Below are 15,861 nucleotides of genomic sequence, written 5' to 3'. Positions count from 1 at the left end.
TTCAAGGTGATCCGAATTGTGGCCATGTTGACTGACTTGGACATTATAAAAGTATCAGCATGGGGCGATCTTGAAGTGGTAAGTTCGTTCATGCTACATGGGAAACTGTGAGCACGACGTTTCAACCTTGATAACTTTTCCTCGAGATGATCAGGTATGATCGTGATTACTGATTGACTCCAATGGCGTAGTGGAAGATCTCCACAATCAACGGGAATCGCCTGCTTCCACTCACAAGGCAATGAAGACACTCTTCAACTCGGTCCAGAAATCCGTCGCATACTTGCTCAATTCTCTGCCATCGCCACTCTGCTTCCAGCCACCGAATGGCAGATCGACAGCCATAGTAGGGCTCGTGCAGTTGACACCGACAGAACCAGCCTCGAGGGCCTTGGCCACTCGCATAGCACGCGAAATATCCTTGGTGAACACACTGGCGTAAAGACCGAACTCGGTGTCATTTGCGCGGTCCAGCACCTCGGCCTCGTCAGTGAAAGTGTTGATGCAGACCACGGGTCCGAAGATCTCTTCCTTCATGACTTTCGAGTCCTCTGGGGCGTTGGCGATGATGGTTGGTTCGATAAAGTAGCCAGTGTTGCCTTCACGCCCACCACCGATAGGCATCTTAAGGCCGTTGTCCTTGGCGTAGTTGAGATAGGACATGACGCGATCGAACTGGATCTTGTCGGCTTGTGGGCCTCGTTGGGTTCCAGCCTTCAGTGCGTCTCCGGATTTACCCATGTGAACCATGGTGGTCTTCATCGCTTCCATAAACTCATCGGCAATCGAGGAGTGCACGTAGACTCTCGAGCTGGCGATGCAAGCTTGGCCGGAGTTGGCGAGAATAGAGAATGCAGCTGCGGGCACCGCTTTTGCGAGGTCGGCGTCCGGAAACACCAGAAGTGGACTCTTGCCACCGAGTTCGAGGGTGACATTCTTCAAGTTGGATTCTGCTGCGGCCTTTTTGACGGCTCGTCCGGCGAGGACTGACCCAGTGAAAGAGACTTTACGGATCTCCATATGTTTTGCGATGGCCTCACCGCAAGGACGGCCAAAACCGGAGAGAATGTTCAAAACGCCCTTGGGGAGCCCGATCTCCTGGCAAAGTCGAGCTACCGCAAGCACGGAAAGAGGTGACTTCTCTGAGGATTTGAGGACTAGGGTATTGCCTGTGGCGAGAGCAGGACCGACCTTGTTGATGAACATGAGGAGGGGTACGTTCCATGGAATGATGGCGCCACAGACCCCGAATGGCTGACGCAAAGTGATGTTGACATGACCGACCGTGTTTAAGGATGAGTCGCCAGAGACATCCAGGGCCTTGCTGGCAAGATATCTCAGGATTTGAACACCGAACATATTGAACGCTGAGACATGTCAGTGAATCAGCCCCTGGGTAGGTTAGAGGAGCCACTTACCATCGCCGATGTACGGCTTGCCCATTGAAATGGCTTCAAGGTAGCTAATCTCGGTGACGTTCTTCTCGATAGCGTCGGCCAACTTGTTCAGATAGCCTTGTCGATCGGTCGCAGAGAGGGCAGACCACGCAGGGAATGCCTCTTTGGCGGCTTTAACTGCGAGGTCGACATCCTCGGCCCCGGCCTCGTAGACTGATGCGGCAAACTTTTCGTTGTTGGGGTTGACAATATCGAATTTCTTGCCTGAAATCGAGGGAACGAACTCTCCGTTGATGAAGAGGCGGTCTTCAATATGCTTGGGCTTGTATTCGCCCTCGGGAGCGATGTCGGAGGTAGCAGACGGAGCCATTTCGACTGGATGAGACCGTCACTTGAGATATAAGAGAGTTGCGGAGGATAGACGAAGCGCGGAAAAGCATTGAGCAGGTGAGGTCTACCGCACTCTATATACTTCTGACCATCCCGCATATGCGGCCGTATGGGTGTCAGCATCAATGAAACATGGAACATGTCTTCGATTTGCCTAAATGGCCCTTATCCTTGGGATGGTTGGACAACCGGGGATTACACTCGGGGTTCGTCGAAAGGGTCATCATGGGTCATCAAATGATGTGCGACCTTTGAACGAAATCCAGCCTAGACCGTCTCCTAGAGGCAGTAAGCAAAGCCTCGCGCCTCCACTCACCTACGACTCAGCTCAACGTTGGATTGGCATAACCTTTTTGTGAGAGGCGATTTGAACAAGTCAAGGCGGCACTGGAAGCGGGTACGAGAAATAGCGGCCCGGGACCCCCTCCTTGCGGTGCAAGCTGTCTGTCAGCTGGGAAAGTGGAGCATAGGGCAAAGACACGAGGCTCTGGGAAGATACTGCTTGACAGTACTCGTACTGCATTGTGCTCGACCTTTCGACATCCGATGTATTCCAGCCGTGTCTTGCTCAAGGGCTCCAGTAGTCTCAAGGCAACGTGATACTCCTGGACTTTTCTTTGTCGTGAAAGACTGAGATGTCCTGGCGAGTTGGCCAGAGTCTGGGGAATCTGTGAAAGTCCTTTCGAGCGGAGAATGCTTGTACCCGCAAACGTGCTGAAAACGGGCAGTCTAAACGGACCCTGCCCGTGTATCTTCTTGTATTGAGGGGATTGATTCCGCCTGTTGCCCTCGTATTGGTGCACATTGAGGAACCTGTCGCTCCATAATCTGGGATGATCATTTAGACCGTGTTTTTACGTCAACCAGCCCCGGATCTTGGACCAAGATTAGATCTGCTAGTGTTTTGACGCGTAGTCCTTACGAGAGGTGCAATGAAGGAAGGTCTGCAACATACCTCGTACCCTCGTATGACGAGTAGACAGGGACTGGCATGGAGAGGGTCTGTTGTTCCAACCTTGAGTTAGTTCGGCAGCCACAGACAATGGCTACATCTGGTCACCATTGCGATGTCGTTTGCGGCCAATCTCAGTGCAAAAAGTTCAATGTACACCCGTCATGTAACTACGTCTTACATCTGAGTCGATGATCTCTTGCTGAGTGGCCAATCAGCCAAGCGAGGTGGCTAATCAGGCGTCCCAGATTCATTTGGGTGCAACTTGTATTTCATCCTGACCGCCCATGCATGCTAGCCGTAGCAATTAGTAACCAAAAAAGACAATCGGTAGTCGAGCTCTCTCCTCCACATGTCCGTTTGCCGACGGGCAATACTTTGGTTCGAAGACGTTGGCAATTCCACTTTCATGGATGCCGATTTACAGCAGGGAAGCCTAGCATTTCTGTCTGGAAACCTCACGTCAGCAAGCTGGAGGCAAGAGTGACGAGTCAAGCTAAGGCGAGGTGATGGCCACGTCTGTGCCGGCATTTGTTTTTAAAATGTCCAGTGGGACAATGCAGAACCACACGCTGCTGAGTCATGATACATCTGGATAGTTCAGCAAGCCAAAGTATTGTATATAACGGCTGTCCGTTGTCGCCACGATAGCCGCCTCGCATGCTCTCATGTCGAGCTGGTCAATCCAAGGCCCCTGAGCTTGGCTCTTTGACCGATACGTGATATACACAGGGGTTATACCTAATACAGGGAATTCGAGGTCGGAATCTCGACAAGCGTACTTTCCATTTCCATCTTTGGACCTGAGGGTGGCCCTGAGACTCGCTGCTTCAACCTGAGATGTTCCTGCACGTGACTGAGCATGGTGTCGTTCGGCCTGACCAACGGATTAAATCGCGCCCATATCTGGGCCAAGGGCCCTGTTCCTGGCACCCGCCTATAATTGCCAATTTATCGCCTCGGCCTAGCCTATGGTGCCCATAACTTGGCCTCGATTCTAGCTGACGTTATAGTCGCAAAAGTTCCCTTTCAAGTTGGGTTCCTCTGGGTCAAAGCTTCGGCATCCCCCCTTGCAGTTCCGCATCGCCACGAGGACATCGAGTCAAAGTGCTTCATTGCTCAGGCATATTGGCGCTTTCGCTGTTATTTGGACGGCAAGGTAGATCCAGGTAGACAGGGTTGACGAGGAGCCGACAACCTAGCTTATTGTTGTATTTTTTTGTTCACAAGGTCGGCCACCCTCACTCCATGACACAGCTATCAGGAAGCCAACATGGGATCAGAGTCTACTGTTCATCGCTACCACCGTAGATTAATGGGCGGCGGACAGTGGACGGTCGAGGCAGACGGTGGATGGACGGTGGATGGACGGTGGATGGACGGCGATGATGATCTGCGTGGCTGCTTGGGACAAATCGATCACATGCTCCTGCAGTGAGTTTTTTTTTTTGCTACTCGGCACAGGCTGGATTCCGTGCGGTACCTTCTTGTTGGCTTTTCTCCCCATTGTTGCCCGTCAATCCCATCAATCATGATTCCCCGATTGGCCTGACAAGCTGTTGGATCCCCGGGTCCAAAGCTCGTGCCCTGGGATTCCTTCTATTCCCCTTCTACTACTCCAAATAACCCCAAGGGTGCTTGCTGTACGGGCAGTTCCAAGTACCTTGTGACCTACCGGGCCTGCTCCTGAAACGGCCTGGGTTCCTTTTCTTTATAGAGCCATCTCTTGTTACTACTAGGAGGCACTCGGATCTCTTCTGCAGTGCAAACGGTCTGTTATCTGCATTGTAGCCTCGTACCACCCTCCATTTTCCTTCTTCCCTTATCTCTATGGCATATGCTTCGATCCGATCGCCACATGCTCGCTCGTTTAGCATGCGCTCTTATATCATCTCCACTCCCTGCAATCTATGATCTGGGGCAAACATGTGCTCGGTTTTCCAGTCTGGTCCATGATTTGGTCTCCGTCTCGATCGCTTTTGTGCGCCTTTTGTTCTCGGCAAGGTCGGAGATGGTGGGCTGCGGCTGGGATTGAATCCGTTCATTTCGGCAAATCGTTGATCCGGAAACTGTGCCCAGGGCCGCAGACTGCGTAAGTTGAACCGCGATTCACCTTCTCCTGCGACTAGACTGATGCTCGCAGGACTGTGGTGTCCTGGCGTTAAGGTCACTCACTCCTCAACAATACGTTGCTGTTCACCGTGGGAATGTGACCGTGCTCTTGGACCCTTTGACACTTTGGTGGTAGTAAGTGAGGACGGATACAACCCCATGACTTTGCCAAAATGGCATAGCGTGAAGCAGCGCACAGCTCTCGCGAATGAGATGGTCGACCTGCACTTTGCCCTGGATCAAGTGCAACTCGAAGTCTGACAACTCGTGGCCGAGAGCCGCCTGCAAGCAGCAGTGGTCTAGGCTCCCAAGCGTATCGTCCTTGCACTCGGCACAGCGACCGAGCTCCATTTCCAGGGGCCCTATCTTCAGCTCGATATATGCCCAGATGATCAGAACCGCAAAGCATAGCACCATTGGGGCGTGAGGACTTTTTGTTTTGTTTTTTTGGACTCGGAGCTGGATAAAGATCTGAAGGGCGTGGAGAAGCGCAACTTGGATACCCTCGGGTTGTTCTAACATCCAGGTTGAGAGACGATATCGGGTTATGTCGACCTCGTGATGATAACTTGCCTTGAATCCCACGAAAGCATAAATATCTGTGACTGCGACCTGAATGGTCATCACGGTATAATGGTAGGATTGCGAGATAAGTTCCAGGTGAAGCGGCCAGGTTTCGTCGACACATGGTGTCTGAGTCAATCGTTCGTAACATCTCGAAAGAAGATGGGTCCATTCCAGTCGGGAGCGTTGACGTCCGTCATATGGAAGACAGCGAAACCTGTCGGCTGCCCCAATGAAGTCACGTATGTCCTGGGAGATGGCTAGCATAGCTAGGAACCTCGAAAAGCCGCTAAATCTCGGGGGGATGTCGCCATCTCTATACAAAATCTCGACCCACTCGTTTAGGGTCGGTTCGTTTGTATCCAGGCCTATCATTGTCCCTGATTAACGCACACGATGGTAAAACACCGGCATGGCCATCCTTACCTTCTTTCAGACGTTCCGTGTTCCATTCCTTCATTGTCTTAGCCCCCCATAGTCCTTCTGATGCCGGAGGGGGGAAATTACGGGTGCCCGAGATTGCCAAGGACGGCAGATCATATAGAAGTGATCCCTGAATGTCGATTGCCCGTAGGGATGTTAGCGAGCACGCAAGGCCAGTCCCAGAGAACCGCGCCACTCACCCAAGCCGCGAATGCTGTTCTCTTCAACGACTCGTTCTGCCTCCAGGCGTCTAGTTCCTCCTCGCATCGAAGCCAAGTCGTTGTACCCGGCTGAGCTCCATGGTGAAGATTGCGTAATCGTTGCTCATGGGAGACCACGAACACGCCTTTTGCCTTCTGTGCGTAGTCCAGCAGTTCAAAGCTTTCGCTACAGCTGAAGAGAACGTAGGCCAACAACCTGACTTGCTGGTACCAAATCTCGAGAGCGAGTGTAATTTCTTTGCCAGCCTACATTGAAAGTCAGCTCTAAAGTGCGACGGGAGCGCTCAAAAAACATACAAAGTTGTCTAGGCACTTCTGCAAGAGTGAGCGCATTGAGTGGAGAGCTTTGGCTTCTGTCTCGGCAAGAAACGATGCGCCGATCGTAGAGAGACACAAAACTAGTAAATAGTGCTCGGTGTCTGCAACGAAACCAGACGGTGGTAGGATTGGAAAGAGAGGAGAGAAATTTTCGAAGTAGATTTCGATAAATGTGTTTAGCGATTCTTTGCTCGGTAGATATATTTCCGCCGATTCGAGATCTTGGCCGATTGCTTCACTTATGCCCGCACGCAAACGATTGTAACCCGTCCGTAAAAGACATGTAGGTGTGAGCCTGAACTGGCTTGTGCTGGTGTACTTGGGAAATTGATCTTCATTGCTGCCTGCCGCTTGGACCGATGGCAACGAGATGTCGATAGAAGGACTAGCATTCAACGGAAACATAATGCTCGTCGACGGGGTCAACGCAGGCCAAGATATGTCCAAAGGGCTTCGCAGCCACGGATGAGGTAGGAAGAGCGTGTGATCGAAAGAGAATTCATCTTCCCTGGGCTCTGTAAGAAAGCTGTGAGTTTAAAGAGCGAACTGGCGAAAAGCATCGACGAAGACAAACCTGCAGTTTCAGATATCTTTTGACATTTAGTGGATTCTGTGTGACAGGCGGACCGCGACTGGGTTAACGGAGGGGCCACATTAGCCCATTCCACAGCCAACGCATGGGTGCCAGACAGAGGGTCAATGCTACAGCCCTCTAGTAATGATGTTGAGTTTGCCTCGCCGCCTTCTGGGACCGAGAGACCCATGAGCTTTTGGGAGACTGCGGACTCCTTGGACGGGGTAGAAAAATCGCAGACACTATTACGGAGTAGACAGCGGCCGCATGGATTGCAGCCATCGCAGCGCTGTTTTTGTCGACGACAACTCTGGCACGCCGCCCGCACCCTTTTCCGGCGATTACTGCCAGTAGCTCGCGATTGGTTGTCCTCAGCTTGAGCTCCATGGACGGTTCTGTTGTGGCGGACCAAGGCATCCCTGGACGTGAAAAGGCCAGAGGTCAGCCTCACTCTCGCAGTCAACACAAAATGCCAATCGATCCTCGACGATCGTATCGTAGGTAGCCTAGAGGGAGGTATAACTTACTGTCGAGGGAAATCCCGGCCACAGTCCCGACATAGGAAGGGCCTCATTTGCCCATGGATCATGAGATGGCGTTTGAGATGCTCTTGCCGCCCAAACAACGCGCCGCAAAAGCTACATGAGCAATCAAGAAAGAAATCCGTCATCTGCACGATATCAAATTGACTGTTTATACGTCGCATAGAGGAGCAAGATCCTGCAATCATCGAGGGAGAGAAAATCATGCCGTGCACAGAAGCATCTCCATTGTGCCAAGACGCGCTCGGGAAAGGGATGCGGGGTCTCGGGAACTTCCCCAGGCTTTCGGACCGAGCGAGCGAGGTTCTGGGGTTACTGCTATCCAAGCCAGTGACTATTTAATCGTGGTGGGTACCTAGGTAGGTTGTGGACGAGCATTGAGTGTCCAGGTTAGCTGTTTGCGCTTTGGTTAGGAGTAGTTACTTTCCCGAGCGAAGCCCGAATCAACCTGATCTTACCAGAGATAGTACTTAAACAGCCAAGCCGCCTAAATGAGCTTCGTTTTCATTACCTCGTAATGTCGAGGCTTTTGTATTGTACATGTTCCCGCCCCTCATCGGAAACGAACTCCTCGCTCCACCTTCACTGGGAAGCTCAATCATAATGATGGACTGTTCTCCAAGGGACACTGGTTTTAGGTGGTTTCTGGGAGGCGCCATTACAGTACTTGCACCACGAGCCCCTGACTGTCTCGCTGCCTGACCGAACTCCAACAAACGCCTACTTGGTACATCTCACAACCGGGCCTTGCGTTAATACTTTGAAAGCCAACAACGCTGGGGCTCCTCGACACTTGAGCGCAAGAGCCGGAAAACGCCCTCAGGGTAAACTCCTCTTCTTGCTATTTGCCCATCTTTGTACCAGGTGGTTGTACATTGTGTGACGGTCGACCTCCAGCTACTCAACTAACGAATCTTGCAACGTTGGCTCCCTTCCCGTGTCAGAAAGGACGGAGATCATCTGCGTGCATTTGGACCTTCTACATGGCGGCTCGCGTCTACAATAACAGATAAGCTGCTCGTCGATCTTTATTTAGCTTGGTTAATTTCAACAGCATGACTATAGTCGCGCAGAAAGCCCCATCTTGCCTTGCTCGCCAGGTCTTTCTGCTTCCAGTCCCTCATAGTTGCGTGAGGAAACCATTCTATACCGGCTTCTGGTCGGAGCAGGCTGGCGTCATGAGCGATGATGGCAAGAATATTCTCCATAGCATCGAATTCTTGCATGTCTTTGAGGCTGGAAATGGCCTGTTGCGTATCGTTTGGGATGCCTTCAACGATATTGAGGTGCGGCTTATCACCTCTGTGCTCCGGGTGGATCGCCTGAAAGAGGTGACCAGAACAGACAGTCGGATGGACCCTCTCACAAGGGGATGGAGATATTTCCTTGGGCAGAGGTAGGTACTCGGTAGGTCGGAATGCGCCGGTATGGTGGGCTGTGTCGGCGCCCATAAAGACGAAAGTGTCCCCGCTGGACCCTTCAGCCTTGGAAGTCGTGCGTGCTAGGCCACAAATATGGCCGATTGCATGACCTGGAACGTCGAGAAGGTAAAAAGAGCCGTCGCCAAAAAAATCAAAAGCCGGGAAGGCCCCAATTTTGAATGCCTTCGCTTTGAAGTCAATCGTCTTCGTCTCCCGACCAGCAAAGGCTGATTCTGAAAGCACACCATTGGGATTCCCGGGGTAGCCTGGAAGGAGGTAATCCACCACACCAGGTCCAACAATCAGGTCAGTAGAAGAGGGGAATGTGGACGGATCTCCAACGTGATCGAAATGCCAATGTGACCAGATTATGCCGTCAATGGCACCACCGGCCACATCGACCCCATTCTCCTGAAGAATCTCGGCAACATTCTTCTGTACTTCAAGCTTCCACGGTGGCTGAACAAGGCCCAAAACTGCGGGCGGGAGATTCTGCCAATCCTTTCGAAGGCCGAGATCGAAAAGCAGCTTGCGTCCACCTGAATGTTCTATGAGAAAGGACAAGCACGGAGCGCTCATGACTTCGAGTCCCGGAATGACTGGACCCATAAACAGCGCCAGGGGTGCCCGGAGCGAGACTGTGCAATCGATAATGCTAACGTTGACGCTATTGCCAGCAGGTATCTCGATGCTTGGTGCCATTTTAGGCTCGTGGACAAAGTTGTCTGGAGAGGCGGAACACATGATGATGCTAATCTGTCCCAAGTCTAGTCGATAGATGCGAGACCCAGAGGGTTCTTACCAGTGGATTCTTACTCTGGATTTTTGTTTCCAGAGTGGCAATGCTTAGGGTCTTATTGCTTCTCTTGGTCTTAGGGCACTAGGTCAAGAGTGTCAATTTATCTTAGACTTGTGCGCAGCCTGGTTAAATACACGGATACAGACGATTACCGTATACTTCCGGAACGAGCTAAGTTCCCGATGAGGGGCGGCAGAGGGTCGGGCGCTGAGGAGGCGGAGCATGGGCGGGATCTTGGTCCTGGCAATTGCAACTGACCGCATTTGCCGATGGTCACGACCATGGACCGTTATTCACGCTCAAGGTTGAGCAGAAACTCCCACCGATGGACGTCGCTGTCTGCTTGCTACCGGATGTAGGAGGTGATGATGTTCGCTTACATCCCACTGAATCCAGTACCGTTGTTGCGTCAATGCCATGTGCAGAAATCCCTGCTGTGAAATCTCGGGTCCATATGAGCTGATCCGAACCCTGCCTCGCGCAGGGTGGTGAGCCGAACCGGATCCCGCTACATTGTAGACTCCAAAGCTATCCGTTGATGTTTCTCAATACCCACTATTGTGAAGTACTCACGGGTCAGAAGGCTTGGGAACAAAGGGGAGGGCAATTGCCGGAGAGATGTGAAGGTTGCCCTCAACGCTAACGTGGTAGAGCTGTCTATAGTACTGCTACCGTATAAACGCTTTCGCAACTGTCCGCACTTACGTAGGCGCTTCCTTCGACCCTTGAGCAGAGTACCACCGCCAGCGAGTCGACAACATGAACGGCGACAGTGCCCTCGCCCCCGAAATCCGCCTGGAAACAGCAATGGGTAGCCTACCTGCCTTCACGCCACGTCGGAAAATCAGCATCGTTACTGTAGGGGCGGGCTTCTCAGCCCTCACTTTTGCCTACAAGTTACAACATCAATATCCAGAGCTGCAGAGCATGGTTGAGCACAAGATATTCGAATCGCGCAGTGATATTGGGGGCACATGGCTGGTCAACAGATATCCTGGAGTCCAATGCGATGTGCCTGCCCAACTATATGTACGCTAGGCATTTGTGTACGGACCCTGGATCCCAAAAGCTAATGAGGCATAGGCATTTCCATTTGATCCCAATCCTGATTGGAGTCATTTCTACGCATCAGGACAGGAAATACACCAATATATTAAAGAGACTACCAAAAAATGGAACCTGGACCGGGACGTCAAATTAAATCACAAAGTCACGGAAACGGCGTGGCTGACTGATAAGCATCAATGGAAGGTCACCGTCGTGATGCCCAATAACACTTTTGTCGACTATGCAGACATTCTAATCTCAGCTCAAGGTGTGCTGAAGTAAGTTTGAAGCCTTCTCTAATAATTCGAAAGACTTTGACCACGAAAACAGTAACTGGCACTGGCCAAAGATTGAGGGCTTTCACACATTCAAGGGCCACAAATGTCATTCTGCTTCCTGGGACGAGGGGTATGACTATTCCAACAAGACGATTGCTGTTATCGGCAACGGCTCTTCTGGGGTACAAATCATTCCTCAACTGGCTAAACTTCCTTCCACAAAGGTAATTTGCTTCCAAAGAAGCTCTAACTTTGTGTATACTCCCTTTACGCCTGGAAGTCTACTAGGTCGAGATGATAAGCGAGAAAATCCTCCGTTCTCGGAGGAAGACAAGAAACGTTTCAGGGAAGATCCGGGATTCCAACGAGAGTATCGACGGACCATTGTCCATCGCGTGAACGCTGGCTTTAGACGCGTAAGTGCAAAAAATTATAATTTTCTCTATTTGTTCCGCTCAAACATTATGCTCGCAGTTTATCAAAGGATCTCCGGAAAACAAGCAGATCACGGACGCCGCTCGCGAACAAATGGCAGCTAAGCTCAACAACGATTCAGACTTGTGCTCGAAACTCATTCCCGATTGGGGCATTGGATGCCGGCGTATTACCCCGGCCGAAGGCTATCTCGAAGCACTCCAAAAGCCCAATGTTGAGCTCGTCACCAGCGCCGTCGTGAAAGCAGATGAGGACTCAATCACCACTGCCGACGGCCGCACCTTCAAGGTTGACGTCCTAGCTTGTGCCACTGGCTTCGACGTGTCCTGGAAGCCTAACTGGCACATGGTAGGCCGAAACGGCGTCGAGCTACGGGAACAGTATGAGATCGACCCTCAAGCCTACCTGTCCGTCGCGGCGCGCGATATGCCGAACTATTTCATGTTCCTGGGTCCGAATGCTGTCGTGACGCATGGCTCGCTCATCGAGGCAATCAACTGGACCGCAGACTACATCGTGAAGTGGGTCCGGAAGATAGCAGAAGAAGATATTCAATCCGTCGTCGTGCGGTCGGATGTCGTGGATGAATTCGTGCAATATGGCGAGGATATCAACCAGACTCTCATTTGGTCCGACACTTGCTCAAGCTGGTTCAAGAGGAACACAGTCAAGGGCAGGACAGTTGCCGGATTTGGGTGAGTGGATCCGACCTCGACTTCCGAGCGCGCAGCGGACTTCTCAGTGCGCGTGTCCTCTTTATGTGCAATATTCGGGCCAAAAACTGACCGTCATGCACAGAGGGAGTGCGTTATTGTTTCGTAAACTCGTCGAGCAACTTCGCCCGGAGGATTTTGAGGTCGAATATCGGAACAACAATCGGTGGACATTCCTCGGCAATGGATTCACACGCTATGAATTAAATCCAAACAATGACTTAGGTTGGTATATCGAGCGGTAGATAAGTCTTCTAGCGTTGAGGTATCAAAAGAACATGTAAATCAACCTTTTTGTAGCTTTACTGCAAACCTCGATTTAAATTCTCACTTCTAGGTTCAACATGCGTTGACGCGCTGTTATCGCAATCATCTTTACTGTCAATTTAGTATCATAGTGATTGTGTTGCTCTCTATTTCTCCGTGACCTTGGGCATCTCCATCGTTTGGGAGTACAAATATCTATCAGGATCACCTTCAATGGAAATCGACAGGTATGCAGGACGTTAAAGATATTTTGGTTCAATTGTGACAATAGGTGCAAGCCACGAAGTTTGGTTGCTTTGGTCTTTGTTGGCGCCGGAATTGTGCTAGAATGTCTTGCGGCGAAGCATAGGAGTCTGGTTGTTTTCCGGGGTAAGAGGAAATAAACAATCCAGGATACGATCCTGTTTGCCGAGCACTACCAAACTGCGCCATTATCCTTGAACTCAAGGATACCACTCAACTCAGTGTTGCGATATCTCCGCGAGTCTGTTACATGTCGCATTGCAGAACGGTGAACCAGGTTGAATCGAAGCTTCATACTATCTACAGAAGCCCTGTGTCCTTTGGCAACTTTTCGTCAGTCATTCTCTGCAAGGTCTCTCTTTTCATCAGACAGTGCCTTCACTACAAACTCTCTTGCCGCCGACGGAGTCTGATGACCAATTCCTCTCTCGCTTTCTTACACATCTCTTCAACATTTGCATCCGTGATGACACTATTTCGTTCGTTAATCTCCTTCTCGATTTTGCCGAAGTCCTCCCAAATACCCTTTGCTCGCCACTCATAGCAGTCACCAATCCATCGACTGCTCTGAATTAGCCACTGCGCTCTTTCCATCCGCTGGCTACTAAATGTTTCGAAAACGGCTTCGAGATCGGATCGAGATTGAACACGCCCGTCGATTAGGAGTGCCGTAAGTATAGCGGAGTCCTCGATACAGAAGCCTGCGCCAGCACCGTGATGAGGGGATGTAGCGTGAGCGGCGTCCCCAGAAATACAAATACGGCTCCGGTTAAAGGTAGGGACAGGGTGTTCCCCCAGATCCAATATTGCCCACTATTTCTCGAGTTATCATATGGATTCCAGGCCTCCCAACAAAAGGGTAAACTTACCACGTCTAAGTTCGGGTTCATTAGACTTAGGAGCTTCATTACACTGGAGCCGTATCCATGATAGTCTTTCATTGCATCTTCTCGTCGAGCTGGCTTCACGAGTCGCTGGAAATCTGGCCAGTCGTCCGAAGTTGTTCTGAAAGCAACAATATTTAGGGTACGGCCATAGTCGACTGCACCAATTGAGAAACTCGTTAGTTGAATAGTGAGCGATACTGACTGAAGTAGGTTCTACTTACCTGGAAATGTCAAAATATGACCGTTTGGACCCATCTGAGTCGAAGTTAAGTTTCTGAATTGAAGCTCTAGGATATCGACACTTACGTGCATACAGGCGTTCACGGCCAATTCTTCCCCTATTGCCTCAATCGCCTTTTCCATAGGCACAAGGCCCCTATACGCATATTTATGCGTATAGCTCGGTTGTGCACTCGGGTGGTCCTTGCCGAGAATCACTTGCCTAACACGAGACTTGATCCCATCACATCCGATAATAGCATCAGCTTCGGCGCTCGAGCCGTCCTCAAACTGCATAACCAACCTACCATTATTAATATTCTCTTGAACGTTAGCAAGCTTTTTGTCGAATCGTGCGATGTCTTGGGGTACAAGCTTAACGAGTTCATCTAGGTATCGAGCGCGATGGACGCCACTCTGCCCTAGACTGTTCTGAATCGTAAAAGCGATATCCTGTTTTTGCTGGCCTAGTCTTGGACCTGTATAGCCGTCAAGGTAGTCGAACCAGACGTTTCGCTTCTCAGGCCAGAGATTTCTTGTGCAAACTTTCTCGTATGCTTCATAGATACCTTGGTGACATAACCTCATAGCCTGTACAGCGTTAGGCCCAAAGGCTACTCCGGCGCCAATCTCGCCGAACTGTGGTGCTTGTTCGTATACTGTGACTGGGATCCCGTGGTGGTGAAGGGCAATGGTAAGTGTTAGACCAGCTATGCCTCCGCCAATGATGGCGATATCGAAATTTTTGGTTCTCTCCATGACATTCAGCCGTCCGCTGTCGTCAGATTCTCTTTGTCGTTCACTTTTGACATATATTGGCCTGCCGACATGCCAGAAGTTCCGACACGGGTTGTCCCACTTCCGAAGCAGATCGGATAAAGTAGTGCGAAGCAGTGACCGCTATGTAGATTGAAATATGATATATTAATTGTTGTGAAGATAGCACGTGTATCGAAGAGCTTGGATTCACGGGACGTGGTAGGAAAGTTCATCCTCACTTTTAGTCAAAGATATTCCGGCTGTAAGACATACCAACTCCGTGTCCTTATGACAAGACGGCCCTTGATTGTGAGGGCACGTGTGCGTTCAACGCAATTCTCTTCCGTCTGATTCCCGAGTTATTGTCCTCAACCGGATAAATATGAGGTCACGTTCCACCAAAGGCTCTCGCGCTTGTGGTGCATGGTTGGCCGAGACAGTCTCGCACTCTGAGCGCTCTTCCGAGAGCGGAAGGCTTTCTGCATAGCCGGTGCGGATACTTGTCGGGAAGAGCAAAGTAGTAACGTGCGTTCGTTGTAAGGATTCCGTCGAACGATTCTCGATCGCCGTCCCGTTCATGTTCCATCATGGTTTGAAGCACTTGTGAACGGGAAGAAATGCATTCAAGTGCCCGCCTCAAGCGGACCCTGGCATATGCCTTCGGAACACCCTGCAGCGGTAGACTCCAAAAGCCGTGAGGTCCTCGAGAATAACGGGAGACACTGCGGATGTCAACAAACTCTGATCGCGAATCCACGAACAGCCGCATGACCCACTAATTCTCCCGGCTTGACCACTAGAGAAGGAGCATTTTGCATCTGCCATTGCGGCTTCTGAGAAAGCAACTTCACGCACAGCCAATCAAGGAAACTCTCTTCGGGCCTTACTCCATACCCCACGCTGCATTTGTTCGGGGTATGTACTACCCGCGCGGAGGAGCCGGTGTGTTGGGCACGGGCGGAGAGGGGCGGCATATATACTTTAAATCGTTCTTACTAGTCACAAAACCATGTATCGCAAATTCCGGTCGAGTAAATGATGGACCCGGTACCGACGATGTTCACTTTCCGACAGCCGTATGGTCGGTGATCCACCCAAAACGTTGTCAATCGGGAGCGAGACTAGCTGGTATCATCGGTTTGTGGGGTATCCAAGTTGTTGAGGAAGTTCTATTCCCTGAGCAGATACCAGACTAAGAGTGTATATATATTGTCTGGTCAGCCCATAGCCTGATCCATGGACTCTAACAAGGAGTTGTGTCTTTGTCTCTTCCGAAATCCTTCTGCAACGACGTTTTACT

At 50.9% G+C, this 15,861-nt stretch overlaps 5 protein-coding genes across 5 annotated transcripts; 1 reads left to right on the top strand and 4 right to left on the bottom strand.

Moving 5' to 3' along the window:
- Positions 1–31: 31 nt before the first annotated feature.
- Positions 32–1,865, bottom strand: PV05_01190 (uncharacterized protein). The gene is made up of 2 exons (XM_013466153.1): positions 1,419–1,865; positions 32–1,367 (listed from the first exon to the last, which is right to left on the bottom strand). The coding sequence occupies exons 1-2, from the start codon at positions 1,765–1,767 to the stop codon at positions 232–234; spliced, it is 1,485 nt and encodes a 494-aa protein (XP_013321607.1). The 5' UTR covers positions 1,768–1,865; the 3' UTR covers positions 32–231.
- A 2,592-nt stretch (positions 1,866–4,457) lies between these two features.
- On the bottom strand, positions 4,458–6,886 carry PV05_01189 (uncharacterized protein). The gene is made up of 4 exons (XM_013466152.1): positions 6,357–6,886; positions 6,039–6,305; positions 5,842–5,968; positions 4,458–5,783 (listed from the first exon to the last, which is right to left on the bottom strand). Exons 1-4 carry the CDS (start codon positions 6,780–6,782, stop codon positions 4,936–4,938), a joined length of 1,668 nt encoding a protein of 555 aa, XP_013321606.1. The 5' UTR covers positions 6,783–6,886; the 3' UTR covers positions 4,458–4,935.
- Positions 6,887–8,521: 1,635 nt separating this feature from the next.
- PV05_01188 (uncharacterized protein) lies at positions 8,522–9,937 on the bottom strand (the record flags this gene model as incomplete). Its single annotated transcript, XM_013466151.1, has 3 exons — positions 8,522–9,670; positions 9,717–9,794; positions 9,866–9,937. 3 exons carry the CDS (start codon positions 9,935–9,937, stop codon positions 8,522–8,524), a joined length of 1,299 nt encoding a protein of 432 aa, XP_013321605.1.
- A 535-nt stretch (positions 9,938–10,472) lies between these two features.
- PV05_01187 (uncharacterized protein) lies at positions 10,473–12,431 on the top strand (the record flags this gene model as incomplete). Its single annotated transcript, XM_013466150.1, has 5 exons — positions 10,473–10,742; positions 10,797–11,038; positions 11,091–11,454; positions 11,513–12,168; positions 12,272–12,431. The coding sequence occupies 5 exons, from the start codon at positions 10,473–10,475 to the stop codon at positions 12,429–12,431; spliced, it is 1,692 nt and encodes a 563-aa protein (XP_013321604.1).
- A 646-nt stretch (positions 12,432–13,077) lies between these two features.
- PV05_01186 (uncharacterized protein) lies at positions 13,078–14,561 on the bottom strand (the record flags this gene model as incomplete). Its single annotated transcript, XM_013466149.1, has 4 exons — positions 13,078–13,509; positions 13,566–13,738; positions 13,805–13,838; positions 13,890–14,561. The coding sequence occupies 4 exons, from the start codon at positions 14,559–14,561 to the stop codon at positions 13,078–13,080; spliced, it is 1,311 nt and encodes a 436-aa protein (XP_013321603.1).
- Between the last annotated feature and the right edge of the window lie 1,300 nt (positions 14,562–15,861).

The sequence above is a fragment of the Exophiala xenobiotica genome (assembly GCF_000835505.1).
Source record: "Exophiala xenobiotica strain CBS 118157 unplaced genomic scaffold supercont1.1, whole genome shotgun sequence".
Lineage (NCBI taxonomy): Eukaryota > Fungi > Ascomycota > Eurotiomycetes > Chaetothyriales > Herpotrichiellaceae > Exophiala > Exophiala xenobiotica.
The sequence above is the reverse complement of the archived record's forward strand: the minus strand, read 5'-3'. Positions and strand labels throughout refer to the sequence as shown.

Bases quoted from the DNA above. Each gene is read 5' to 3' on its own strand.
- PV05_01190 (XM_013466153.1), bottom strand. From the start codon at position 1,767: ATGGCTCCGTCTGCTACCTCCGACATCGCTCCCGAGGGCGAATACAAG. The intron at 1,368-1,418 runs GTAAGTGGCTCC...GACATGTCTCAG, and splicing joins CAAGCCGTACATCGGCGATG to CGTTCAATATGTTCGGTGTT.
- PV05_01189 (XM_013466152.1), bottom strand. From the start codon at position 6,782: ATGTTTCCGTTGAATGCTAGTCCTTCTATCGACATCTCGTTGCCATCG. The intron at 6,306-6,356 runs GTATGTTTTTTG...CTTTCAATGTAG, and splicing joins AGAAGTGCCTAGACAACTTT to GCTGGCAAAGAAATTACACT. The intron at 5,969-6,038 runs GTGAGTGGCGCG...ATCGACATTCAG, and splicing joins GAACAGCATTCGCGGCTTGG to GGATCACTTCTATATGATCT.